At 38.5% G+C, this 25471-nt stretch overlaps 3 protein-coding genes across 3 annotated transcripts; all 3 read right to left on the reverse strand.

Annotated features, from left to right (window-relative positions):
• Positions 1–3223: 3223 nt before the first annotated feature.
• LOC127973072 (olfactory receptor 52K1-like) lies at positions 3224–4756 on the reverse strand. Its single transcript, XM_052577103.1, has one exon. The coding sequence runs from the start codon at positions 4737–4739 to the stop codon at positions 3789–3791; it is 951 nt and encodes a 316-aa protein (XP_052433063.1). The 5' UTR covers positions 4740–4756; the 3' UTR covers positions 3224–3788.
• Positions 4757–13195: 8439 nt separating this feature from the next.
• On the reverse strand, positions 13196–14182 carry LOC127973160 (olfactory receptor 2AT4-like). Its single transcript, XM_052577282.1, has one exon. The coding sequence runs from the start codon at positions 14180–14182 to the stop codon at positions 13196–13198; it is 987 nt and encodes a 328-aa protein (XP_052433242.1).
• A 3421-nt stretch (positions 14183–17603) lies between these two features.
• On the reverse strand, positions 17604–20534 carry LOC127973039 (olfactory receptor 52E4-like). Its single transcript, XM_052577072.1, has 2 exons — positions 19525–20534; positions 17604–17919 (listed from the first exon to the last, which is right to left on the reverse strand). Exons 1-2 carry the CDS (start codon positions 20505–20507, stop codon positions 17604–17606), a joined length of 1299 nt encoding a protein of 432 aa, XP_052433032.1. The 5' UTR covers positions 20508–20534.
• Positions 20535–25471: the final 4937 nt, after the last annotated feature.

The following is a 25471-nucleotide window of genomic DNA, read 5'->3' on the forward strand; positions in this document are numbered from 1 at the left end:
TTAAGATATTTTGAAGACGACAAACTAACATCATTGTTGAAGACATGCTACACTACTATCTTCAACAAATTCTTCTCCCCAGAAGAACTCGGGTCAAGCTTACTTATTTTATGTATTAAAGAAATCAGATACATTGGTGAGCCAACTTAACCACTACTAAGCCAAATTTAACAATTCTAACAATTCTCACAGTTTATACAGATAAAATACTAAAAGTCATAAGCTTCTTAATGCCAATTTCAGTAGTATAGTATATGCATATTAAAGTATTAATATGTGTGACTAAGTTGGTTATGGAGGATTTGTGACTTTCCATCTCTCTGTCACGGTTCACAGGTTTGCTTGCTCATTCTGCGTGTACTGCACTGATCTGATTGCCTATCAGTGCCAGCTGTGCTGACGAGCAATCACATCAGTCGCAGGTGTTTCTCGTTTGTTAGTCCTGTATGTAGGACTGTGTCAGTCATGTTCAGAATTACATCGTTTGATTGCTGGTTTCTGTTCTGATCTCTGTTCTGTGCAGTTCTGGTTCTGCTCTCATTTTGCACAGATCTCTTGCTCTTGCTTGTCTCCTAGGACCTGCTTGGTGCCCGTTATCTGCCAGCAATTCTGTTTGTTCTATTGACTGTTTACAATAAACTTTATTACGACTTGCTACTGGTTCCATTGTATGCTTCCTGACATAACGATCTGAACACGTTATGGATCCAGCGAGTGTAAATGAACTGAGAGAAGCCCTTCACAATAATAATACTCAATTTGATCGACAAGACGAACAGATCACGGCTACTGGTCGAGCAATACAGGCCTTGGTGGCGCAAGTATCTGATTTAACCACGCAGTTGCAACATCTTAGAGTCGAGCCTGCCCAAATGCGGCCTCATTCACCACCTGCTGTTCCTCCCACGGACCGTCCCGCCTACGATCCGGAGCACCGTTTGCCTCCTTTTGCTGCCTATGCTGGTGAGCCACATCTATTTCGGTCATTTTTGACAAAATGCTCTTTGTTTTTTGCTCTACGGCACTCATCACTTCCCACTGAGGAATCTAAAGTGGCTTTTGTCATTACCCTACTATCTGGATGATGTGTCAAGGTGGGGGTAGGTGCGTTTCTCTCCCAATGCTCCTCCGTGGATGGCAAGGTTAATCTGTGTGCTTATTATTCTCATTTTTTGTCTTCCGCTGAACGTAATTATGACATTGGTAATAGAGAGTTGTTGGCAGTCAAATTAGCCTTGGAGGAGTGGCATCATTGGTTGGAGGGCTCGGGGGGTACCTTTCATTGTTTGTACCAACCACAAGAACCTTGAATATATCATATCCGCCAAACGACTTAACTCTAGGCAGGTTGGGAAAGCTCTTTTATTTTGGTCAGTTCAATTTTTCCATTTCCTATCATCCAGGTTCCAAGAACATCAAACCTGACGCATTGTCCTGCATTTTTGACCAATCTGAACGCCCGGTTTCTCCCGAGTCCATTGTTCCACATAATTGTGTGGTTTCAATGTTGACCTGGGAGATTGAGTCGAAGGTCTGCATGGCCTTTGATGGGGTAGTGCCTCCACCCGGATGTCCACCAGGTTGTTTAGTTGTGCCAGAGAAATTGCGGTCCAACATCATCCAGTGGGATCATTGTTCCAAGGTGGCTAGTCATCCAGGATTCAATCGTACCATTTTTCCCATTAAGTAACGGTTCTGGTGGCAAACTATGGCTCGCGACACTCGTCATTTTGTATTGACCTGCTGGGTCTGCGCCAGTTGTAAGTCTTCCACTCGCCTTCCTGCTGGGCTTCTTCAACCGTAGTCAGTTCCTTTGAGACCCTGGTCACATATTGCGCTAGATTTCATTACAGGTCTCCCTGCCTCACAGGGTAACATGGTGGTTTTGGACAGGTTCTCGGAGGCTACACATTCCATCCCTCTGCCCAACTTACCATTAGCCAGAGAGACAGTGTTTGCTGTCATAGACCACGTGTTTCGCATCCATGGCCTCAGGGGTCCCCAGTTTATATCCAAATTTTGGAGAGAGTTTTGTCGGTTGCTGGGGGCGAATGTCAGTCTTTCTTCTGGGTTTCATCCCCAGAGCAATTGTCAGACAGAGAGGGCCAACCAAGATTTGGAATGAGGGTTGCAATGTTTAGCATCACAGAATCCATCCTCTTGGAGTCAGCATATCTCATGACTTGAGTATGCGCATAAATTATTACCAGTGTTGTCCACAGTCCTATCTCCATTTGAGTGTAGTTTAGGGTACCAGACACCAATTTTTCCTAGTCTGGAAACTGAAGTCATGGTCCCCTCTGCCCACAAATTCTCCCAGGGGTGCAGAAACATCTAGAGTATGGCCAGGGAGACCCTTCTGCAGGTGGGCAAAAGGGTCCGGGGCGATCGTCACTGGTTGAGACCTCCCATCTATGTCGCTGGTCAAAAGTGTGGCTTTCATCTACTGATATTCCTCTCCGCTCATTTTTAGAAAATTAGCTCCTAAAATCATCTGCCCATTTACCATCACCAAGATCCTTAGTCCGGTGATGGTCTGCCTCAAACTTTGTCCGGCATACCAGAGGACTCACCCATGTATCTAAAATCAAGGCAGTTTTTCGTTCGACTATTAATACCTCTGTCCCGGTTCCCCCACCGCTGTGAATCATAGATGGGGAACCAGCCTATGGTGACCCATACTCAAAATTTGCACTCTGCATTTAACCCATTCAAAGTGCACACACACACCATGAACACACACCTGGAGCAGGGGGCAGCCATTTATGCTGCGCTGCCCGGGGAGCAGTTGGGGGTTTGGTGCCTTGCTCAAGGGCACCTCAGTTGTGGTATTGCAGGCCCGAGACTCGAACCCACAATGTTAGAGTTAGGAGACACACTCTCTAACCACTAGGTCACGACTTCCAAAAAGTACTTGGTGGACTGGGGGGGTTATGGTCTGGAGGAGAGGAGTTGGGTTCCTGTCTGGGACATATAGGATCATTCCCTGATCGATGCTTACAATTGCCAGGTAGGACCCTCTAAGAGCATCAGGTGACGCTCCTAGGGGGTGGGGTAATGTCATTCTGTGTGTTCTGCGCTGATATAATTGCCTATCAGCACCAGCTGCACTGACGAGTGATCAGATCAGTCGCAGGTGTTTCTCGTTTGTTAGTCCTATATGTAGGGCTGTGTCAGTAATGTTTAACATCAGAGTTTTACTGTTTTAATAAAAACCTGTGCCTACACTAAACATACACTTAATGTGTTGCATGTATATATAAATGTCCCATGATAGAAGAATATATTTACAAAAGCAGTACACTTTAATTTTAGACATATCCAAAGCAGAAACAGAAATTGCATTAGCTATTATTTTACATTTCAGTCCAACTTCCAAATTTACCATCAGCTTTCTTTTACTATTATTGTACAATATAACACTGGATAATGACTTGACTAATTAAATGCTGAGTAGATGAGAAAATGTGTTAGAAAATTTCATGAATGAAAGATACCTTTGAATTAAATGAAGATCATAACTAAACTATAATACAACTGAGTGAGTTCTCGGTGTTCTATCTACAACTTATATGCAATATTTAAATAAATAAAATAAAAAGTGGGCAATAAAATATACTTACTAAAATTGTACACCAGGGAAAATATTCACTATTTCATAAATGTCAATATATGATTCTCATTATGTTTAAGAAAAAAGAGAATTACAATTTATATAAATATATAAACAGGGCAAAGTGTAAACAATGGACTCTATTATATTAAAGCAATTTCAATATTTTAGTGCATCATATCTGCATGTTCACTTTCCTATCTCTAATTTTTCTCTTCAATGCATCTTTGATGTCTTTGGTTCTGAAGCAGTAAATCATTGGATTGACAACAGGTGGGAGAAGACTGTACCACATGATTAAAATAACACGAATGCCAGGTGATATTGCTATTGTCACATCATGCACATAAACAACACATCTGGGCACATAGTAAAGACAAATGATAAGTAGTTGAGGAGTGCAAGTTGAGAACGTTTTGTAACGGGCCTGAACATCTGTGATTTTGAAAACAGACGTGATGATAACAATAAAAGAAAATATAATAAAAATCAAAGGGCCCAAAAGAACAAACATGGCACATGAAAATGAAAAAAACTTTTTGTGCCTTACATCTCCACAGGACAGTTTAATTATCGAATTCTGGTCACAGTAATTTTGGGTTATTACATTAGAATCACAGTAGGGCTCATCGAAGGCATGATAAACAATGACTGTCAGCCATGGAATACAGATGATCCAAATCAATGCACATGCCAATAAAATAGTCTTATTTGTAATAAGGACACAGTATCTCAGTGGGTTACACACTGCAACAAACCGATCAATGGCCATTAATAGCATTAGGAAAGAGTTAATAGACCCTAAGCAGTGAACAAAAAACATCTGCACAAAGCAGCTATAAAATGGTATCTCACTGCTATTGAAAAAGTATTTTGCAATGGCTTTAGGCAGCGTGACAGTTCCAAAAGCAAGATCAGACACTGCAAGATTACAGAAGATTAAATAGGTGGGTTTCTGAAGGCTTCTCTCATAAACAATAAATGAAATGATAAAGAGATTTCCTCCTGCTAGTGTCAAGTAGACAAAGAACAAAAGGGTTCCCACGGCTCCATAATAGTGTGGATGCAGTCCTGGAAATCCCAGCAGGTAGAATTTAGTAAAGACAGTGACATTTGTGGGAGACATGACTCTAGAATGACTTTGGATTTACCTGATGCAAGTTCACTGAAATATAAAAATTATGACAATTAAAATGACAGTTACACAAGCATTTGACTGTCAATGCAAAATAAACAACATAAAACTTTTCATTTCTGGCACAATTGCTGTTATAAAATTCTTCACAGATTATATTGATAATCACATTCACATACATTACCTCCATGGAAATTATTCTGCAATAAGCATAATCTATTAAACTTGCATTATTTTAAGTTTGATGGAGAAGATTCACAATCACTATTTGCATTAATCCACAAACAATTTTTTTCTCTCTTTGTATGTCCATCTAACAATGGTATACATAGTCACCGTTTATGAAGACAAATAAGACTAGAGGGACCTCCCACAAATTGACGTGTTGTTTGGAGTTTCTGCTGTCTCATTTATTCATGATTATCTTATGAACAGTTTGGTTTTTTTGACACTAATATGCTTGAGTCCTTGCCATTACTATTGTCTCTTGATTTTGTAACCTTAATATAATGCATTGAAATATATCAATATTCAGTACCATTTTCAGTAGGCCTACCACAGGTTAAACTGTAATTTGAACATCAGGCCTAAGTTACAGTTTATTTTACTTTTGACTATAGTCAAAGTTTTAATAAGTACATTTAAGTTATTATTATTTCCAATGTCACAACACTTCTCACAATCAACTTCCTGACTGTTCCAGTATGAAACAGTATCTAATAAGGCATCTATGTAAACATATCTATGGGTCAGAACCTCCCAAAGCACTTCATAAATTGCAACCTGTTTATTGATGCTGTGCAAAATATTAAAACGGTTTTAAATTAAACTGCTTTAATGTTAAACATCATAACAATGGGGAATCAAAATCTGTACTGTACTTTACCACAATGTTGCCAAACAAATAAACAAGACACCTGTGGCCTGTACCATGATGGTAGCTGAACAAATTCAGAGTTACAGGATTAGTTTTGATGAAATTTGATGAAATTTAATTTTTCTTTTGTGTGCGTTTCATTACATTGATATCTATGTGTGTGTAAATGGTGGATTTAAGTCTGCCTGGCGCCTGAATTAGTGAAGATTAGTTTTGAGATTAATTTAAATAATTTCCAATAGTTAGTGTAACCACCGTTACAGGTTAAGAGATTGAACAACATGACAAATTTAAAAATCATATAAAAAAATAAATGAGGACTAATAAAATAAATAATCTTGCTTTTTCAGTGCAGTGACAAGTGAAACTTGTTAAATTAGTTTATACATTTAAAAAATATAGAGATTTTTTTATTTTTTTTATTTTTGATACTACAGCTTTTTGGTCTGTATACATTAATATTTATTTAAAATAAATGATTTTAAATAACTGTTAAACTAAAATTGCTTGTGTGTAAAAGATAAATAATAATAATAATGATAATATGAATCACAATAATTATATAAATCATAAAATGAGTAATTATCATTAAAGCCAGACTTCTATTTTATTTTTATTTTTTTGCATTAGTGACCTTTAATTTAGAGCAAGATAAACTGGGGGGGGGGGGGGGGGTGTCTTTGTGTCAGACATGTGTCACTCCTCTCACATCTGATTGGTCCAACTTCAGTTTGAGATCTCTAACCCAGAACATAACCTGCACAGGAGCAGGTTAGCCGTGCAGCATAAGATACCATGGCAACGGATAGTACCTAAAACCCAGGGTTGGCGGAAACTAAGCTGAAACATAGCTGGCTAGCCACCTAATCCAGCTTCATGGTACAGGCCCCTGGGTAGAAAATAGCATGCAATTATGATGAGCTGAGGACTGCAGGTGGAGAAAGTCTTAATCCTTCCTTAAGTATTTGAAATTCACATAACTGCCACAATGATGGATCAGTGAAAGTTAAAGTGACATGACATACAGCCAAGTATGGTGACCCATGCTCAGAATTCGTGCTCTGCATTTAACCCATCCAAAGTGCGCACGCACGCGCACACACACACACACGCACACACACACACACACACACACACGCACACACACACACACGCACACACACACACACGCACACACACACACACACACACACACACACGCACACACACACGCACACACACACGCACACACACACACACACACACAGAGCAGTGGGCAGCCATTTATGCTGCGGCGCCCAGGGAGCAGTTGAGGGTTCAGCACCTAAGTCGTGGTATTGCTGGCCCAAGACTCGAACCCACAACCCTAGGGTTAGGTGTCAAACTCTCTAACCACAAGGCCACAACTTCCCCGGTAAGAAAATATAATAACAGCAAAGGATGGAACATTTCATGTGCACTTTCAGTCTTGTGGACTCAACAAGATAACAATGGCACCCGCCTCCGCATGTCTGTGAATTTCATGAGACTGTAGGGTGTCCCATTCCTCATTTTAGCATTCAAAGAGTGAGCGAGCGAGCGCCTCCTTTACGGCCATTATACGTCCTCGAGCCACACTTCTGCTGAGCCCGCACTGGGGCAAGCTCCGCAGCAGACTTCTACCCGACAGTCAAAGCAGCATTACATCACGAAAGTGCAGACTCAGAGGAAGACTGCAAGGGTTTAGGGTGCCATTTGGCACAGGACCTTAGATGCGTTTACTCAGTCATGCTAGTACTAACATATGGAATTACATTTGGTTTAGTAAAAATGAACATAACTTTATAAAACTGAACATAACTTTTTCAGAAACTATCAAAAATATGCATTGAAAAAAATGAATTCAGTCGCACAAATTTAACAGGTTCTTAAAATATGCGTCATTCTTTGTTAATGTTTTTAAAAGGTCCGTTTTCGCTAATCGTGGATTCTGAATGCATTGCCACAGATTTCAATTATGCTCCGCAGTTTTTCGTTTGGTGTTTTGAACAAACCTCTCGTGGGGGTGGGCTTAACAGTGATCTAATCCGATTGGATAGTGAGCTTTTGATGGACAGGTGCTCTCTGACCGGGAAGTATAGACGTCACTCACTCAGTGGCGTGCATATTGGAAAGCTTTCGTTATCCACAGTGTGTGAAATGTTAAAAAGTCACGAGTGGGGTGTAACTGGTGTGTTTTATGTTGTAGAATAAAACGTGAAAGTATCTTGAGCTTATGTGAACCACTGACCTTATTTTAGGGGATTTAACCAAACTTCCATTCAAAAAACCCATTGATTCTGGGACAATGGAACAGGAAGTGATAAAATTCTAACTCGCTTTTGGGTTTTTGCCTACAACGTGACATCATAGTTCTACAACTCTATATTCTACCAGTAACACTACTTTTGCTAGTGATAATTATTCATTATCATCATTATTACTATAATTATCTACTTTTAACAATGGCAACCAACCCTCGGGGGACCATCGCTCCACTTGCACTCCACAACCAGTTGAGCTGCCAGAGGAATGCGCTGGGCCCTCTACAAGGAGCGTACTAGCAGTATTTTCGGTTCTCCTCACGAAGATTGTATGTTGATTGCTGTATCAAACAGTGAGCTGGATCTTTCTGAAGAGCAAGATTTGGCTGCTCTGCTGCCCTCTGGGATGGTAGCATTGCCTGAATCAGATCCAGAAATTATGGAAATGCATTCCTAGGATGTCCACAGTGTCCTGAGCTCCCTTACCAATGAAGATTGGTTTCTCGGGGTGGCCCAAACGGCAAAGAGTTGTGGATCTTCAACAAAAGACAATCTTTACTAATAAAAAGTAAAACAAAAAAAGAGAAGCCGGGCTTCCAAGAAAAATAGACACAAGGGTCCAAAGACTTAAACTTTAACAGCCTTAGCTTTCAACAGGTAACATAGGCGCAATACTGAACAATAAGGCATGGCAAAAACACACTTAAATAGGGAAAGATACAGGTGTGATGCATCAGGCATAAAGAGTGTTCAGCAGGAGTCTTGTGCAAGGCGCCACCTGCCAACCAGGAGGAAAATAGCAGTCCAGTTAAGGGTTCCTTACTCTTTGGCTACGCAGCTGAGAACTTTGCCCAGCAGACTGAGGCGATCCTACACACCCTGACTCTGTCACTTATACTTAGATTTTTTTCTGGCTTTGCTGCATGTGTTTGTAGAACAGTACATTAGTCTTATATTTAATTATTTAATTATAAAGAGTGAGAAGATAAAACTTGAAAACTTGATGAAGGAAAAAGATGTGTACGCATTTTATATAGAATATGTGATAAAGTAAAGACAATCTGTGTTATTAGGAGGATCGGAAGAAAATTGGTAAATGCGTAATTCCATATACTTCACAGACAGCAGGCCACATGACAGTGATACACTTATAAAAAATAATCTCTCCACTGGGATTATTTGTTAACACTTATCTAAATAATCTCTCCACTGAGATTATTTGGAAGTCTCTAGGCCAATTATACCACAAATTGATTTATATGTTCATAATTTAGCATCTCTTTAGGGCATATGATTTAATAGCCTATTATAATTAATTTCTGCTTAGGTGACTAAGCAGAGAAGGATTTTCTTGCATGGTTGCATCAGGTGGTCATGGGTCATGGATCATCTGTCAAAGCAGGCCTTTAGTGACATCTTGCTTTAACAGCATTACAGGCCTCAGTCTTTGTATCAGTTTTTGTTTTCCTCTCCTCTTTGTTGATAATTATTGAGATGTACTGTATATGGTGTCTCTCTGGACCTTTACTGTTTAACTTCTAGGTGACATTCAATGAAACAATGAAACATCATAAAAGCAATTATTTTGTTGCTGATGAACAGTAAATAACATAGAAACAGTTGCCATAAAAAGCGTATTTTCCCCAGAGTCCTAATTTGCTTGTTCTTGGTCCCTGAAGAGGAAGTCCTCTTTCATGATCGCTGAGTGACATTTTGTTTATCAAACATTATTTTGTTTCTACATGTCTCTGTGTCTCTAAGTGGCTCATTATCAGGTGAGGTGTGACAAACAAAGAAGTTACCCTGGAGCACTCTTGCTCAGAAGTTTGAAAACGCTCACCCAAAATTTTCTACATTAATCAAAACTAAATTATTAGTCATTAATAGAAAAGTAACTGACATGTGTTTGATTTTCATTCACTCATGCTAAACAGATAAATCGGTATTGTTGTCGCAAAATTTGCACCATAAATTTAATTCTAAAATAATGCATTTTTTAATTACATTTCTCAAGATATCAATTATTATAAAGTGCTACTAAAACCATACAACATGCTGATAAATTATAATCAGACTGTTACACAGCTGTCTGGAATAACTGATTCTGATTGGCTACAGTGGCATTTAGTGGTCATATCCTGTCAACAGTAGACATGAGTGAAAGATCAGTGCCCTTCATTATGTTCAGGAAAACTTAAGTGTAATTGTAATTAGATATTATACTTAATGTGGTGGTAAAGCATGAAGTATTGTATTTTATTGGTGCAGAAATAAGTATGTGTATTGCTTAAACTGCTTATCACTTATTTAAATTAATTAAATTGGGTCATCTCTTACATAAGTAGTGAACCAACAATAAAATGTTTATTTTAAAAGTACCGAAAATCAAGATTTATACATAAAGCTCTATAAAACTTCTTACAACACGTGGTAGGCCTCAGTGTAGCCAAATGTTCTACACATTCTCTATCTCTATCGTCATGCCTACTTGTGTCATGTAAGAAGTGTTCAAGTGCAAAAACCATGCGTATATCAGGCCCATATGGACGCTTTGTTCTATTATATTCCTGCAGTAGAACAGGAACATGACAAATCAGTTAAACACACACATACACACAAACAGGCCATATTAACAACAATAATTAGAAATGCCCTTTCACTGTTGGCGCTTGATCCTGGTTCCTGCAAGGCAAATTAATCGTGCATGCCTTTTCAAAATGCCAATAAGCTAAATGACAGTTTATGAGATTAATATTGTTTCATAAAACTGTTACTGTTTCAAAATGTTGAACACCAGGTATTTGTAGTAAATTCCTTTTGCAACCTAATGGGGATTTTAGCCATATGAATTGTTTTGTATTGTATTGTTTTGTATCATTAAGACACTATAGATTGCCACAGTGTATTGAATTTGAATTAACAGGCTTCGAAAAACAATACAGTATTCAGGTATGTAGCCTATTATTCTATTTGAAATTTCGATAACTACACATTGACTTTGCAGTCCGGACTGAAATTAAGTCATTATTGTAATTGTGAAGATCAGAAACATAAACAGTGATTTCAAAATCAAATACGAATGAATAATTACTCTATTATGAATGTTTTTTAACAGCTGCCAGAACAGGCCTAACATGCTTCGTCTACATAGGTCCACCGTGTTTGACCAAAAACAAATAAAAATGACTATAGAGATGTATATTTACTGTCAGAGCTGTTTGTACATGGTCTTCTCTGATTCAACACATAGCTATTCATCTATTATGAGTGCTTAACAACTTAAATTTGACAGAGTCATTCTGACACATAAACTCTTAATCTTTCGATAAAAAATGATGCAACTCTTGCTAAAAGTTTTACAACAAATACAGAAAACTTTTTTACAGTAGTAGAAATTATATAAGTCATTAATGATTTATTTATCTCCAATAATAAAAGTTATAATCAGAATACACATACAGTAATCTTCTTATTCCTTATTTAGATTAGCTGCTGTAGATATGCACTACATAAATGTGTTTTTTTTTCTCCAGATGTTGAATAGCTTACATTTCATGGGTGAATGAATTAAAAACAATTCATTATCTTAGATATCTCAAGATACTATTATTACAATCCATATGGAATAGTTAAGAATTAAGACTCTTATTGTGCCTTGTCTTGTGGTGTAGCAAGGTATTATGGTGTATTAATAATATTTTGGAGGAATCAACTGTAGAGAGAGACTGGATATAAGAACAAATCTGTGTGATCGTTTTATTAAACACTGCTGTACTGTCACTGTCAGTCATCAAGAACCATCTATTGAATGACTGTGTCATTTCTGCACTCCTATTGTGGCTATAAGAGTTCACTATTTTTTTTTGTAATATTTAAATTTTTTAATTTTCAGAATAGACAGAATAGAATTTCAAAAAGCCCCACCACAAACTTGGGTGTCAAAAGGCCTCTAAGTAACACAGATAACCTGCTTATCTGTTGTACATCCCAAACATATCTTAAAAAGGGTGACGGAGGCAAAGTAGTACACACAATTCCTTTAAATTTCCATCCGTTATTTACCACTAAGGCCTACAAATACATAGTTAAACTGTTTATATCAGTCAAACATTTGGATACACTTACTTTACTCTTTTTATTATTTTCCAATATTTCCAATATTTTTTTTATGCTGGCTGTCGAAATCAAATCAAATAATAAGGAAGGGATAATCAGAACAAACACATTAAAGTTTAAGCACCAGAATTGAAATGAATATCCATCGATAAATAAAAGGGTTGTGATTCTGACTTTGCTTTATTTGTGTCAAACAAAAATCACTTAGCTACGTGTTTGTGTCTGTTTGTATTTGTGGGAATATACTATTGTAAATATTACATACAATATAATGCACTGATTCCCAATATGAAGAATTTTCTGTTTGAATCGTGTTACATCTCCTACAGTGCTTCTTTGGAAAACATGTCTTTTGTTTCAGTTCTATTCAAAAGTGTCACTCTTGTTGAACTTGCATAAGATCACTTCATTGCAATTTGATTGCCATTAAGGAATCATTCTATTGTGACCAATACGAGTATGGTTATAATTTTCTCTGTATTATGGATATTTACATCTTTGGGGACCCTAATGGTGTGTAAAGTGGCTCCTGGAGAGTGACTTGGTTGAACAGTTTACATCTAGCACACAAAGGTTTCTACTGATCCTGATGACCTTGATTAGCTGCTTCAGGTGTGTTTATGTTGGCCTAGAAAGCCCTTACTGTAAGTGGAGAAATTCTTCATCCTTCCTTGGGTACCTAAAATCTGTATGAAGATGGAGCAGTAAGAATTAAGCCTGGAATACTATATAGTGATCTGTCAGTGCATGCCAGTGTTGTGATGGAGACATGATCACAGTAACAGTCTCAGTTTGTTTATATCTGACTTGTAAATTGTAAAGACAATGGCATAAATTACAGTGACAAAAAATTACCATGTAGTTCTTAACATCACATTTAACACAAAATACACATCAGTTTAGTACAGCTATTGACTTGTCGTATAAAGGTTGTTTCCGCTGGGAACAGATGTTTCATATACAATATTGTTTTAATCATATTTAATAGTCTTTTTCTTTCTTTGTTTTTTCAAATATAGTTTAGGTGAAATATAGCAAGTTTGTAATTGTTTAAAAATTACAAAAATAAACTTTTGTGGCTAAAACTGATTAAATCGTATGTCTTCTCACAGTTACTATACTAATTTAGTATGTTTACATCTAATACTATTTTGTTTTTGTTGTTTCTTCTAATGTATGACTGCTATATGAATTTACACACATACAGTGGATACATTCACCTTTGTTGGAATAAATAGGGGATTCATTGAAACTTTTATCTTTTTGAGTAAGGTTTCCTTCACGTCTTTTGTCCTCAAACAGTAAATGAGGGGGTTGATCATGGGTGGAAACAGACTATACATCATAATAATGACTAATCGCAAATCAGTGCTGAAGTTGATACCAATGTTGCTAGACAAATAAATAAAACACCTGGGTAGAAAATATAGAGCAATTATGATGAGCTGAGGACTGCAGGTGGAGAAAGACTTCAGCCTTCCTTGAGTGCTCGATATATGCAAAACTGCCACAATGATGGCACAGTAAGAGAAAATTATGAAGGCCAGGGGACCGAGTAACACAACCATAGCAATTGCAAAGGCTGGAACTCCGTACAGTGCCCTGTTAGTGCATGCAAGTGATGTGATAGAAATGTGATCACAGTAACAGTGTATAATTGTGTTTCCTGAACAGTAAGGCAGAGGGTAAGCCCTTATTGCCATCATTAAAGGGCATGTGTTTGTTAGCACCCATGCAGCCAGACAAAGACAGAAAATGTTCAACTTTGTGACTATATTAGGATATCTTAGGGGATTACATATGGCTACATACCTGTCAAAGGCCATTATTGCCAGGATAACAGAACTGACTGAACCAAAATAGTGCACAAAATACATCTGAATGAAGCAACCAGTGAATGAAATACTACCATCTTGGAACCAGTATCTAGAAATAATCTTTGGTAAGGTAGTGGTGCTGAATAATAAGTCACTTACAACCAGGTTTAAGATGATATAATACATAGGTTTATGAAGGCGTTTTTCTAGAGTAAAAAGTGCTATAAATATTCCGTTCCCCACTAAGATACACACATAGGCAAAAAGCAGCAGAGCAGCCACTGCACCATAGTATCCTGGCTGAAGCCCAGGAAAACCAACGATAAAAAAGTCCTTAACAAAGCTGTTGTTTCCTGATGACATGATGATCGGATGGCTAAATGAAAAAGATTAGAAAATTAGAACAGTGTACAACACTTTACAATATTACATTAATATTACAACATTTGGATCACAGAATCATAACAGGATTTTAACTTCTTTGTTTTACACAATAAGGAAGAAGTATCACATTATAATCTAATCAACTTTTCGAGTGAACTGGAAAAGCATCTGATTTGATCTCTATACCAGTAAAATGATTTACTTACAATACACTGTATGTCTTTTTACGCTCTCCAAAAATATGTCAAAGTCGAAGATATTTAAGGCACATTTTTTCCCTCTTAATAAGGCGGGGAATTTTGTGGTTGGTCGGTGACACTCAGACCATATACTTCTTGCGTTTCTTATAGGCTACTAACTAGTGACCAAAGAGATGAACTAACATATTTTCTACTGCTTTTAATACACTGAGATTGAATGTTATTTTAATGACAAAGGTGGCTTTTACAAATCTTTGCAGACGTTTTATTCAAAATATAATCAATTAAATGCAATTAACAAAATATTAAGTGTGAAGTATAACATTTATGGACAATTTCTGTATAACTAAAAAGTATATACTGTATATATTGTTTGTTTTTGTTTATGAGCTTGGCAACACGTTTGATTTCAATTATACAAATGCTTGATTAAAAATGTATACAAATTGAAATAATGTTTTGTTAAAACAATAAAATATAAACGACAATAGGTAGACACCTGGTATTCTGTGTATTAAAACTGGTTAGCTTTTTTATTTTATTTTTATTTATTTTTTATCTTGAGTTGCATGTGTTTGTGTAATCTGTAGATCACGCTTAGAGGTAAGAAGTTATCGTTTGAAAACAGGATAATGAAAGAAACTAATTAACCTTGTGTATACTTTATGTAGAATATGTGGTCAAGTAAACCTGTACATTTACTTCAAGACAATCTGTACTTTTCGAGTGATTGGTGTAAAGAAAACAGATACATAATTCCAGTATACAACACTGACAGTAGGCCTCATGACAGTGGTTCACAGTTCTAACATTTATTTGAATAATCTCCCTGAAAATGATTTGTTCAAATCTCCCCTGGAATTATTTGGAAGTCTCTAGGCCAATTATACCATGTAATAATATGAACTCCATATTCATCCGGAAGAAGGAGGCGGGAACCGGCGCACAATCAAAAATGAAACTTTAATAATCACAAAACAAACAAAACAGCCCCTCATGGACGACTGATGTGTGCAAATAAAAAGCCAAACATAAAATAAGGCGCAGGCCTGGTCCTCTCTCGTCCTACATGGTCGTCGCTCCAGTTTTATATCCTTCCATCTCCTACGTGGGACTTGAGACCGGTGGTGAGTCGTAGGTGTAGCTCATCTCCAATCACTACACCTGGCCTCACTCCTCGTTCCCACGTCTCTCGGCCCCGCCCCACTCGTCACATACCCCCATCGCCCCTCGCAGGCCGGGGGGTACCCTCGAGACTGCGCTCTACTCCGGGGGGGACCGCTCACGGGGACCTGCGGGAACCTGGGGGTAGGACAGACGAGGCGAGAGAAAAGGAGATGGAAGGAGGAGCAACAGAGACGAGAGAGGGGAGAGAGAAAAAAAAAAAATTCAGGTTCCCAGACGCACTGCTGCTCGGCCCTCCACCAGCTGGGTGATCTCCTCCGCGGTGCCTGGCGGTGGCACTGGACGGCCCTCGCGGACGGCACGACACTCTTCCGCCACCCGGTGGATGGCGACGGCTCATCTGGTTTTGGGCAGTCGGCAGGAATCCCCCGTTCCCTGCTCCTCCTGATTCCTTCACGGAGGCAGCAGGCTCCAGCCCCCTGGTGAACGGCGCCGACTCCTCCGCTCCCTCACGGACGGCAGCCGCCCCTCCTTATCGTGGGCGGCTGGCAGCGAGCTCGCCCGTCCCCGGCAACTCGCTCCAGCCCACCGCCTCGAGCGTCCATGGCGGCACACTCCTCGCCAGCTCGATGGCACCGCGGATTCACCACAGCGGCGAGGGATCTTCAGCAGCGCGTCCCTCTGTCTCCCAGTTTTCGGCACCACTGTAATAATATAAACTCCATATTCATCCGGAAGAAGGAGGCGGGAACTGGCGCACAATCAAAAATGAAACTTTAATAATCACAAAACAAACAAAACAGCGCATCAGCCCCTCACGGATGACTGATGCGCGCAAATAAAAAGCCAAACATAAAATAAGGCCCAGGCCTGGTCCTCTCTCGTCCTTCACGGTCATCGCTCCAGTTTTATATCCTTCCATCTCCTACATGGGACTCGAGACCGGTGATAGGTCGTAGGTGTTGCTCATCTCCAATCACTACACCTGGCCTCACTCCTCGTTCCCACGTCTCTCGGACCCGCCCCACTCGTCACATACCACAAATTGTTCAATCATGTAATAATTTTGCACAGTTGGGGGAAGTCACACAGCCCAGTGTTTGGAGCGGTGCACTTCAGGCTATGCTGTAGCTATGGCATAGGTCCGACGCAGAAGTATAAATCAGCCATAAGTAGCGGAGTAAATGATGGTAATTACAAGTCACGCCTGCACCAAATGACATAATCAGATACAAAAGGAAAACTAGGACAGAGATCACGTGGGAACAAAAACACAACTGCAAGTCCATGCCTGTAACATTGCCCCCCTCCCGGATGCCACAACCTCGCAAAACAGAAAAAAAAGGGTGGTATGGAGGGGGTCTTAGGAGGAGGACAAAGGAGAGGGGTGACAAGGGATCGTAATGGGATGGTAGAAAGGCAGGCTGACAATATAGGTGGAAGCAGAAGATGGATCCCTAAGAGGAGGATGAAGAACGGAGTTCAGAGTGGAGACCATGGAGGGAGGAGCCAAGATGGAGACATGAGGGACTTAGAGCAAGAGGAGCCAGGCGGGACCCAGGCTGCAGCCATGAAGGTGTCCCATGGTGGAGCCGACGGAGGTAGGAGCAATGGTGGAGGAAGGACTGACAACCCCAGAGGGGCAACCGGCGGCAGCTGAGCAGGTAGTGGTGGAGCCCGAGGTGGAGACAGAGAGCCGTCGAGCCAAGTAGGAGCAGATGGCTCTGGTGACCAAGGTGGAGACGGGGATCCGGAAGGCCGCTGTGGAGCAGGAGAGATGAGGGAGCCCAGTGGAGCTGGTAGACTGATGGGCCATGTTGGAGATAAGGGAGCTAGGAGTCATGGTGGTGTCGCTGGGTCGATGGACCTCCATTGTCATAAAAGGACAAACTGGTAATTCAAGACAGGCTGACAGTTCAGGACAGACAGGAAGTTCAATAATTGTTTTTTATGGCCATAACAGGACAGGCAGATGATGACGGAAGACAGAATAAAATTCTACTTAGTCCTTTTCCAAGTCCAGCCTCAGCTCACCCTCATTGATACGACAGTGCTTCCCTCCACGCATTCAGGCTCTACTGTGATACTTTCAGCAGCAGACTTCGTTGTCGGCTCATGCACCTGATCATACATCTCGTGATCCACAGCTCTGTCACTCCTTTCAGCGATGGCTCGTCAGTCACAGTAGTTGCTGGCTGTCCGTCTGTGGTGGGTTCTGGCTGTAGCTCCACACATTGGGGTGGAGTTTGGCTGGGCTGTGGTTTAGAAGTTGGGCTGGTGTTGTCATCCGTGATATCCACTGTCAGCGGCAATTCACAGCACACCAGCACCCACTCAATAAAGGCATCGAAGGTATAGAAGAAAAGCACATAATCACGTACAGACAGGAAACTAGATCATAGAACACGTGGGAACAAAAACACATCTAGAAATCCATGACTTTGAAAACAGCCTACCTTCCTCTAAACCTACATATTTAAAACATTATTATTAAACACTTTTTTAGGCAATGCATTTCTAGTTTTATGATGTAATATGCAATGAGAAAGGTAAGAAGAGCCAAAAGTGGACTCGAACCCTCATTGATCACATGTTTTCCTGTAGCTTAACTGGTAGAGCACTGCGCTAGCAAGCAAGCAAGTGCAAGGTTGGGGGTTTGATTCCCCGGGAACACATGATATGTAAAAATTGATAGCCTGAATGCACTGTAAGTTGCTTTGGATAAAAGTGTCTGCTAAATGCATAAATTTAATTTATTACTCTCTGACCTAAGCCACTGCTGATTCTAACTACCATTTTCCAATGAGATAAATTGAGCATGACACAAGTGTGTTTATTCTCAACATTTTAGTTTATACATTTTCAACATTTTTTTATTCTGGAAACATAATGACTTTATTCTCAACAATTTATTTAGAATGTTTTTGCAAAATGTTATATTTTGTTCTAGAAACAGAAAGAGTTTTTAATGAGTTTATTTTCAGTATATTAATTTTTTATTATTGCTCAACCCTAATCCTCTTCCTTAATATTTAAATTCAATAAACATTTTATGACAGCCATATCAGGTACTTGCCTAAAAGGACAGGTTTATGATGTGTGTAGTAATACATCACACTTATATTAGGTTACTTTTAGCATTTCCCTGGAGTTAGTTCACTCTCCATCCATGCAGCTATACTGTATGTGCGTGCAAGTTTTGCTATGCCTGAATAGAGTAACGCTACAGTTTCCTTTGACTTTTCCAGACCAGAGACCAGGGCAAAAGTGCATAGGGCCCAGAGGCTTAAAGGGGGCCTGATATTTTGCAGTGCTAATTTTAGAGAGGTACCCCCTAAATAAATGAGATGATAACAAAAATTAAGAAATTAAGATTTTATATGTGTATACGTATTTAAATTATGTATTCTTTATCAATAAACAAGATTACCTTAAGCCTGCATCAATAAATTGATATCTTAATCCATGTTTAGCTTTTATTCTTTATTGTACAGTAAATACAGAAATAACAAAAAGTTGAGACATAGCAACAGAGAGACAATAAAAAGAACCTTATGAGCAGATCTCAGACATACTCGTGGAAATGGATCCTTGGTTTGCATTATATGAATGATTTAAACATGATATGAACAAAAATGACATTTAACAGCATTTGGGTGGATGAAACCTTAGGGTTACAAGAAATATTTCAGTGTAATACATACCGCTCAGAAAAAAAAAAAAAAAATTAAATAGCTTGTGCAACTTACAGTCCATTTTGTTGTTTTGTCTTGGGGTCCGTAATTAAGAACACAGTACAAACTGCATATTGCTGCTTTTCCCCAACACACATCACGTCTCAAACGCCCACATGTTCGGGTGTAGCAGAGTGAATTTAACTATTTCTACACATTTAATTTCCACATAATGAATCTAAAAACATTTATGAAAAAATATATTCATTTTTCAAATAGGTAATTTAATTCCAAATTATGGAAGAACACAAACAATCATTACCATCGTTTTGAAAAGTTCTTTCTAATTGGCAAAATTCTGTTTTTAAGCAGTTTTTGAATTAAGACTCTGATTTCAGCTGTGTTTAAAACATAAATAATGGGATTTAACATTGGTGGAAGAGACAATGAAAGAGATCCACTGATGACTCTGGCATTGGGGGTGAGAGAAGTAACTAATGAAGCAATAAAAATGCATATGACAGGAAGAAAGAAAGAGACGACCAGCAAAAGGTGAGATACGCATGTCTTTAGTGCTTTTAAACGTGCTTCCCAAGTTGTAATTTTACTTAAGGCAAAAACAATGCCCATATATGACAGGACTATAATGAACAATGGTGATACAAGGAACAAAAATACGATGAGGTTTGTTAAGAACATATTAATGCTGTTGTCATTGCATGCCATCCCCAACACTGCTCCATAATCACAATAATAACTCTCTACCACATTAGATTTACAGAATGAAAGTTGTGTCATCAAAGACGCTGCCAGGGCCACCAGAGAAGTGTTAAATGCCCATATTATTACAAACACTAAAGACATGAAAGTATTATTCACTATGGCATGATACCTTAATGGCAAACAAATTGCAATGTAGCGATCAAATGCCAGAACAACAAGAGTGGCACTTTGCAGAGTAACAAAGAGGTTCACAAAAAACATGTTAGCCAAGCAAGCATTGTAGGACATGTACTGTGAGTCAGAAAAAAAAATCTTCATTGTGTTAGGAATCCAAGCATTAGTTTCACCAAGGTCAGCCAAGGCCAAGTTAAACACACTAATGTATTTTGGACTGTGCAAACTTCGTTCCAGAGCAATAATGAGGAGGACTGCAGAGTTCCCAATTACAGCAATAAAATATGTGACACACAAAAATATATAGTAATAACTCCTGTATGGTATACCTTCAAGTCCAGTGATGAAAAAATATTCTGGACGAACAATAGACATATTCTGGGCAAAACTTGCATTTAAAAAACTCATGGCAGCTTTGTGCTTGATGATTTGAAAATAGAAATTACCATCAAGACAAACAAAATTTAGGGAATTCACAAAATTGTCATCTTACTTTTCTATCAACTATTCTCAAATGCTGCAAGTATACCTTTTTTATAAAGTTTCTGCATAATATTTCAATCACAAACCTGTATACATGAAGTTTTAGAGCGAGAGCACACAATGACTATGAAGGTCTAAACACCTGTGAGCTGCTTTGAATATTACTCAGCTGTAATTGCTTGTCCTTGTTTTCTTGTTACAAAGATCATTGGACATTTGCGTCATTGAATCCAAATATATCTTCTGATTTATCTCTTGAGAGATTTCAGACAACGATGATGTAATACTATGCTGAAGTTAATGATCTGGCCACTGCTTTAGTTTTGATATAATTTTTTATTTCACTAGTCTGCAAACAGGCCTCAGAGTTGCTCTTTCTGTTCTCAGTAACTCACAGATATAGTTAATGTTAAGTCTATAATGTGACACTAGCAGCTGCAGTACAGGTTACTAGCTTGTCTATGCATTGGGCATTTTGGGTGGAAATGGGATCCACTGAGGGGACAATTAAAATATGCATAACCCTATGTAACAACCAGTGTTGGGTTCATTAGTCAAAAATATAATTTAAAATGCACTACTCTTTTAAAAAATAATTATTACTTCAATTACTTTTTTACTACTATCAGGGAGTGATCAATACACTATTACTTTTCCATTACACCCCACACAACTGGTAGGCCTAATTGTGTCTTTCTCCCCAAAATTTCGACTACACATGTAAGCCTCTTTGTGAATGTCAAGCTATGTTTATATGATTACATCATATTTAGAAGTCAGAATCATTAATGGTATTTATTTTCCACTAAATTATGTCATCTGATGGCCATTAGTGGTTTTCAGAGCTCCCTCTGTGAAATCTTCCTGTGATATCACATTCAAGATTGCTGTTATGAAGATTATTGGCTGCATATACTTCACTCATATCACATGATCATTATTCCCTCCCTATCTAGAGGTTGAATATCATTTGACATTCTGCGTTATGTCTCGGTAACACAATACTTGTGTCCCAATTCAGTATTTGCATCCTTTGATCCTTCCAAGGCCAAGTACAACCACTTCTCCACTTTCACTGTGGAGTTCAGCCCGGCGTAATCCGTGTGGTTCCTGCAAGCCCGCCGGCTGCTCCTTCATCGAATATATCGGTGTTCTGACATAAAATGCTACCTATTGTAACAGAAATGAGTCGAACCAGACAAATTAAAGAGTCTACCAAAGCTGTGCTTTGCAACACGAGCTGAATTCCTCAGGAAGTCATAAATCAGTTCTAGTGCCACAAGAACCAAGCAAGATGACCAACCAACTTGTTCACACAACAGCTTTCAACATGAACACCACTAGAGCAATTATTTACAATTTCAGTTCGGAGAAGAGATTGTCAAATTTGTTGTTCGTAATTGAAATGCAACGCTGGACATCACATGAAAACCCATGAGAGTACTGCACAAGTCCCATTGACTTGCTTTTAGTCCCTAGCTGCTGCTATTAGCCATGTCGGCTTTTAGCTCCAGCCTTGCTCGTGCGATCAGTCATGCCTGCTCTTAGCTTTTAGCTTGTAGCTTTGCTACATAGCTTTAGCTTTTAGCTTCTAGCCATGCAGTTTAATCATCATTGTTCTTTGAGCGAGGTTCTGCATGCTTCAGCCTGCACGCCTGCTACTTAGCCACGATGAGAAGGAACACAACCTAGTCTCGTCAAACTTTATTTCTTTTCTTTTCCGTTGGAGAGTTTCGTGTTCTGAGTTAAGTTTTGTAACGTCGAGTCTCCGACGCCTGACCTCGGGTGCCCGTTCAACTTCGACCAGCCCACACGACTCTGCACTTTCAGCCAACGGAGAAGGGTATTCCTGCACAACCGGAGGCTACAGTTACAGGACCGCAATTCTGTGACCGCAGCTTTAGGACCCTAGTATTTTTGTGACAGCGCCACCTACTGTACTGAATCAACACTAATTAAAGATGGACGACGTGGACAGCAACCAGACGGTGAGTATCGATATTTAATTAAGTTTTATTTTATAACGTTTAAACGGTGCAAAATTTACATAGTGAGAACTGCTACCTATGAATTAATAATTAAGAATTTGTGAGCTAGTTTTATTAATTACTACGACGTTAATTCGTGGCTATGATTTCATAAATTATAATTGTGTTTTAATGACGAAGTATTATAAGTGAATCTAGCCTGCACATTAATTAAACTTATCAGATGACAAGAGCATGGTTGTTGTAAGGTTTGTAAGATTTACCTGCAGCTTAATGTATTAGTGTGAATACTGGCTTAATAGTCGTTGTTTTACCATATTTAGGTATAAAATATATTTTTCATAATTAAACTGCACTGACTGCCTAGTTGCAGTATGTGTTAGCATGTTGTTTTGGCATTGTTTTGCAATGATAAATTAGGCATTTGGCAATTTTAATAGTTTGTTACAATTTGGCCTAATCTGCAGGTCCACTCCACATACAGTCCATTGCTATCATGTGTTAGTTTCTGTCATGTTTTGCATGGCCAATATGAAGTGATTTTATGGATTCGATTAGGCTCATTGTAGGACAGATGATTAAAAAAGGCACTAGGGATATTTTCATGATCTCAAAATATTCTAACAAGTACACTCTCACTTTTCCAAGATACATATAACGATCAAAAAGGGAAATCCCTGCCCGAATTGAAGAGATGCACCACATGCTGCAAGGACTTTCACTTTTCATATATATATATATATATATATATATATATATATATATATATATATATATATATATATATATATATATATATATATATATATATATATATATATATATATATATATATATATATATATATATATATATATATATATATATTCCAGTTGAATATGTTAAACAAATGTTTCTTATTTATTTCTCTCTGTCTCTCGCTCACTCTTTCTCTAGAGTTGAAGCCTACAGCCATTCTATCCATGCAGCAACTGATGGAAAAGGGGTTCACTTTGGTGCTGTTGTGATGTTGTCACAAAAATGACATGTATATACAGTACAGACTAAGAGTTTGGACACACCTTCTCATTCAAAGAGTTTTCTTTATTTTCATGACTATGAAAATTGTAGATTCACACTGAAGGCATCAAAACTATGAATTAACATATGTGGAATTATATATGGAATTATATACATAACAAAAAAGTGTGAAACAACTGAAAATATGTCATATTCTAGGTTCTTCAAAGTAGCCACCTTTTGCTTTGATTACTGCTTTGCACACTCTTGGCGTTCTCTTGATGAGCTTCAAGAGGTAGTCACCTGAAATGGTCTTCCAACAGTCTTGAAGAAGTTCCCCGAGAGATGCTTAGCATTTGTTGGCCCTTTTGCCTTCTGTCTGCGGTCCAGCTCACCCCTAAACCATCTCGATTGGGTTCAGGTCCGGTGACTGTGGAGGGCAGGTCATCTGGCGCAGCACCCCATCACTCTCCTTCTTGGTCAAATAGACCTTGATGCCTTCAGTGTGACATATATAATATGTAATATGTAATATGTATATAAATAAACATTCTTGAATCATTCTTGTGTCTTGTCTTGCCTCTCAACAACTTTTAAAATATTGGCAGTAATTTAGTGACTCCATATGCTGATTCCAACTTTAACTTACCTGATAATGAGCTAATTCACCTTAAGGAAGTGAATCAATATACTGTATAATTCAAGAGACAGTTCAAGACTTTTAAGGTTCTTCATTTTTTACAATTGTTTTAACATTGATATACATCAATTTTACAAAATTGATATGTCATTTATATTTTGTGTAAATTCATGTTTAAATTTAAAATTGTGACTCAAAGCACACTTAGTAATTTAACTCTGTTGCATTTTGAAACAAAAATCACATTTAAAAACATGCTACTGAGATTAATATATTGATGCTATATACAAAGTAACGTGACTGCAAACTAAACCAACAGGATACTAGAACTGCGTTCCTGAAACTGCAGCCATCGCTATATTGGCCAGTACGGTAGGTGGCGCTGTCAGGAAAAATTAGGGTCCTAGAACTGCGGCCCAGATCTGCGGTCCTGAATCTGCAGCCTCCGGTTGTGCAGGAACATACTATTGAGCCAACGCCCAACAACCACGGGCTTCCCAAGACGTCACTTCAGCGACTGAACTTCCAGCCAATCAACGACCTCGGGATAGCCCTTTCACCGAGACTCCTTTTTCACAGGAGACGCAAGTAACTTTACCTCCAGACTCTGACATTTGTGCTGGTGTATCTAATATAATTTTAACCCCATTGAGGAACTCAATGCGAGCGTTAATTACGTGATTGATGGTTGTTCATGTCTATGCAATTTAACGTATTGCTGTGAACTTGGGATTCCATATTTTCATTCTCTTAAACTCATCTTTCCCTAACTTTCGATCTTCCTTCAACTTGTGTGAATGTGTGTGCGTGCGTTTATGTGTTAGATTAGTTTATATGTCTTAGATTTATCTAATAAAGCCTTATTCATATTGAAAAGAAAAGTATCTTGTGTTTTGTGCTTACAAGTTAATGTCTTAAACTGCCGATCTTGTTACTGTGCTAATTAATAGTGTTTTCACTATAGTTTGGATATTAGTATCCAGCGCAGATTTGATGTTAAACTGCTAGTTCCCTGAATCGCAGGGCGTCTCAGTGATCAGCCGTGAAACAGTGATTCTGTTCAAATTCCCTTTAAAATCTTAAATGATTCCCTTTGAGCTAAATTGACCTGTTTCCCTTACACTATCAAAACTGTATTCCTACTGTAATGGAAAATGTAGGGCTGGGGAAGGTGTACATGTTAATAAAGCCTCACACCTTATTAAAATCATGCTGGAAAAAAAATATCTGATAAGTTGCAATTTTCACATTTGAATTATGCT

This window comes from Carassius gibelio, chromosome B15, assembly GCF_023724105.1.
Source record: "Carassius gibelio isolate Cgi1373 ecotype wild population from Czech Republic chromosome B15, carGib1.2-hapl.c, whole genome shotgun sequence".
In the NCBI taxonomy this organism is placed as follows: Eukaryota; Metazoa; Chordata; class Actinopteri; order Cypriniformes; family Cyprinidae; genus Carassius; species Carassius gibelio.